The 3880-nt window shown below is 36.6% G+C and overlaps 2 protein-coding genes across 2 annotated transcripts in view; one reads left to right on the forward strand and one right to left on the reverse strand.

Annotated features, from left to right (window-relative positions):
* Positions 1-415: 415 nt before the first annotated feature.
* SPC25 (SPC25, NDC80 kinetochore complex component) lies at positions 416-3622 on the reverse strand. The gene is made up of 6 exons (XM_009325411.1): positions 3469-3622; positions 3315-3380; positions 2359-2505; positions 2098-2202; positions 1698-1796; positions 416-677 (listed from the first exon to the last, which is right to left on the reverse strand). The coding sequence occupies exons 1-6, from the start codon at positions 3620-3622 to the stop codon at positions 544-546; spliced, it is 705 nt and encodes a 234-aa protein (XP_009323686.1). The 3' UTR covers positions 416-543.
* G6PC2 (glucose-6-phosphatase, catalytic, 2) overlaps positions 2845-3880 on the forward strand; it is a 14137-nt gene continuing 13101 nt past the window's right edge. Inside the window, exon 1 of the mRNA XM_009325410.1 lies at positions 2845-2855. The gene's annotated coding sequence lies outside the window, so the exon portion shown is untranslated. The remainder of the gene's footprint in view (positions 2856-3880) is intronic.

Consider the following 3880-nt stretch of genomic DNA (forward strand, 5'->3'; position numbering starts at 1 on the left):
AGGCAGTAAAATATATAGTTTAAACAGACCAAAAGAAAAACAACAATTTACACGTATGAAAATGAGCGGTAACACTGGAGAGTACACAACGGTAAAAACTAAGATAGTGACCTGTGACACAAGTAACTGAAGTAATTGCTAAGCTCCAGTGCGTTATTTTGGTAGGTTTGTGGTATTCCAACCGCATACAAACCCGAAAGACACTTCTATGCTTTTGGAAGAGAAACATAAATTACAGGAAGTACTTTATTTTGAATATCTTCCTGGGGTAGCTAAATAGACATCATTACATCATTAAGCTACTTGCTACTGGATCAAAATTTACATGTCTGGAGACATTCAGTTAAGGAAGTAGTTGATTATACTGTTGTTTGAAGAATCATCCAAAATGTCTCTAGATGACAGTGGACTAAAATACTATTTTCATTATTTTTCTTTATTTAGAAATTAGAAGACGACATGGATAAAAACGTACTTTCCCAATACAGGAAGGAAAGAAAAAAAAAAGTGCTCTACGGCTAGAAAGGGAAGTATAGGCTAGTTTTATGCAGACTGTTTATAAGACAAAGCAGTGAAAGCTTTTCTGATGTTGGCAACAAACGCAGAAAAATTGTTAGTTTCTCTCACTTTGAGCTGGAGCTCCGCTATACAGTCCAGAGGAGGAGTACAGGAAGTCACTAAAATGACACAAATTTCCAAAAGATTAGACAATTATAAAAAAAATTCAGTATCAGTTTTTCCATGCTTATGAAATACAAATGTAGTTTGTTATCTTTGTATGTTTTAGCTTCATCCAGTATTATTTTTGAGTAACCTATTAAATCATTTTCTTCCAGCAAAGACAAAGCTTCAAAGAACACACAATTTTTTTTTTTATTTATTTCCAGACCTCCCACTCAGTGCTGTGCTCCTGCTTGAATTGTTACAGCCATTTTCAGTAACCCACAGCCTGCTCAAAAATTGAAAACACATTCCTAAACATTTCTGTTGCTCTGCAGGCAGGCAGACTGAAAACTGATGTAGCCCAGCATGTGATAAAATTTTAACTTCAGCACAGTTTAGATTTCAATTAGTAAAACCAGGAATCTATTCAGTCCATAACCAGAGGCAGAGCAGAGCAGCAGTAGCATCTGTCTAGAAGCTACTCGGCACAGTACTCAAATTACCGCTCCTGTTCTTCGTAACTGAAGATCTGTATTGCAAAAACAGCTTTAAGATCTGAAAGGTTGTACCCTTGCAGAGAGGAATGCTGGATTTCAAGTTTTAATCTTTCTTTTATATCACACAACTGTAAGGGTTCCCCACATTGTGGGGAACCTCATTTTTTCTGCCCTCTAGGCTTCTCAAACAGGTTGAAATATGTCTGTTAGTATAAACGCCCACTCCAGCATAAAGGGAAGCAGCAACAAACTACAAACTGAAGTATTTATCTATGCCTGTGTTCCTCTTCTCTCTCCTGCTTTGCTCAGTACGAAGTAAACAGCAAATCCACAAATAGAAGGGAGCGAAGATAAGCAGTTGTATTTTTATATAAACAAGAGAAACTTCATTTAAAAAACTGTTACCATTGCGAGATTTTTTCATTCAGAAATTGGAAGATAAAGGTTACAACTAAACTGTACTTTACTCCTCTCCCTTTTTTTCCAACAGAGGCATCAGATTCTGTCCTCTTGCTTAAGTATTCAGAATTCACATACCTTCATAATCTCCCTGTTCATTTATGGAAAGGGTAAACACATATGGCTTGTCAGGATCTTTGTGGTCGATGTGTCTGAATATAAACTGTAATTGTTCATCTAAAGCAAACACAAACAGAATTAACACCATTAACCTCTGCTGGAGAGTCACAACGATGACTAAAAATCACAATATTAAGCTACAGTTTCACTTAACATTCTTAGAATACTTACAAGTTAAGCAAACCTGGTCTCTTTGAAAGACAAGCGCTTTTTACCATACCATATTCTGCCATCTGAGAGACAATGGTTATACCTGGGCTGGGGCAATTCTTCAGTTGTGGAAGCTAGTGTGTTCTTCACTGCAGGATCCAACATTAACCACATTGTATCACTGCACATGGAAACGTTGGAAACTTACTGTGAATTCTGCGTATCTCCAGTCCAAGCCGCTCTTCAAACAATACTTTAGACTTGCATAGCCGTTCCACTCTCTCCTTAGCGGCTTTGTTTTTAGAAGATATTACTAGAATATTAAAAGCCACCATAAATATCAAAGTAAAGGTAAAACAAGAACATAAAAAAATAGTTACAACAGTAGAAAAGCCCATCAAGAGCCAAGTGTTGAAAACAATTGCTCCACTAATTAAGAAAATATACTTGTTACCCTTTGCTTACTTACTTTCCTTTTTCTTCATCAACTCTTCTTTAAGCTCTTGGATGCTGTTAGTCAAGTCCTTCTTTTGCTCTTCTTCTTGATTTAGGTTAGATTTTATTTCTGTCAAATGCTCTTGATTTTCTGATATGTGTTGGCTCTGCTGGAGAATCTCTGAAATGAGGCAAGAAAATATGAACCTATACAGTTGATTAATTAGGTCCCCGCTATTCAGTACTTATCTATATAGTTTGAGATGACTCATTTGAATAAAATCTAGTGAAATGTATGCTATCTCGGCTGAAGAGAGAAATCAGCGTAACTATACTAACAGCATCAAATAAAAGCTTGAAGTGAAAGTTACTCAAAAGGGAAGCTACTGAATAGGGAGCTCCTCTGACACTTCAATCAGATGCAACTTGTTTCTGGTGCCAGAACTATATACATCCTCAAAGCAGGAGGATGGTGGATCCTGTCCACAGACACATAATTTGACAGAAAGCAAGGAATGGAAACACTGGCTGGTATTAGAGTTGCAATTATTTTTACCCGATATTCTGAAGTTTAACTACAAAATTCAGAGAAGTTAATCCTAGATTGATAGGCTGACTGTATTCTATTACTAATATGGAAGAGGCATAAGTAACCTCACAATATTTAACTTTACTAAGCAATTTAATTTACTTTTCCTATCGCAGTCAGCAAGTTCTGGTACTTCGTTGTTTTAAATACTTAAGCACCAAAACCACTATACAGAAAACTTTTACCCAATCTTTATCTTTTTGCATCATCAATGAAGTTTTCCAACAAATTGCTTTTGACTTGCAATTTATGTCCCGTAACCAACCAAATATGTTTGGTTTTAATCCTATCTTCATTCTGATGTAATTTACCTTTTAAAATGGGAAGTTAAATGCATTATTCTGCTGTATTAAGTTGATTTTAGAAATGTTAGACACGATGAATAAAACACCATACCATACCATTGCTATACTCCTTAATTTTATCAATCATCAGGTCCCCTTCTTTCAGCTTCTTGGACCATTTCTCTGTAATGGAAAGTTATTTCAGTTATCTGAAGAAGTTTGATGATAACTTGGAAAAGGTAGAAGCGACAGGAACATAGAGCCTTTTTACCTGAAAGCACTTTTATGGACTCCTTGCATGAATCTCTCAGTGCTAAAGTCTGATTGATCTGTTCAGTGCCATAAATGCTTTTTAATTTGGTCCAAAACTCTTTCATTTCTCTTTCAAAGAGGATTATTTCATCTTCTGTCTTTGTATTAGCCATAGTGCTGCAACAAACATGTAAATGAATAAATCCAGTGTCAAGACACACAAGACAATCGCAGCAGTTACAATTACAGGATAAACCTTCAGGGCAGTTTTTATCCTCTTGGCTTGTTATTAAAACCTCTTCCCGTAAGTTGTTTTTGTTGTCACTGTTACTACAACAAGCAGTAACAGCGGGAGCTACGTTTCTTTCGCTACTCCACCAGGGACGGGTTATCTGCGTCAGGAGGAGGCCCGGCACTGCGCTGCGCTGGGG

Source organism: Pygoscelis adeliae, unplaced genomic scaffold (genome assembly GCF_000699105.1).
Source record: "Pygoscelis adeliae isolate BGI_AS28 unplaced genomic scaffold, ASM69910v1 Scaffold106, whole genome shotgun sequence".
Taxonomy (NCBI): domain Eukaryota; kingdom Metazoa; phylum Chordata; class Aves; order Sphenisciformes; family Spheniscidae; genus Pygoscelis; species Pygoscelis adeliae.

Coding starts and splice junctions, on each gene's coding strand:
- SPC25 (XM_009325411.1), bottom strand. CDS start 3,622: ATGGCTAATACAAAGACAGAAGATGAAATAATCCTCTTTGAAAGAGAA. Junction 2,506..3,314: donor AATTAAGGAGTATAGCAATG/GTATGGTATGGT, acceptor GCCTCATTTCAG/AGATTCTCCAGCAGAGCCAA. Junction 1,797..2,097: donor GGAGATACGCAGAATTCACA/GTAAGTTTCCAA, acceptor TGTTTGCTTTAG/ATGAACAATTACAGTTTATA.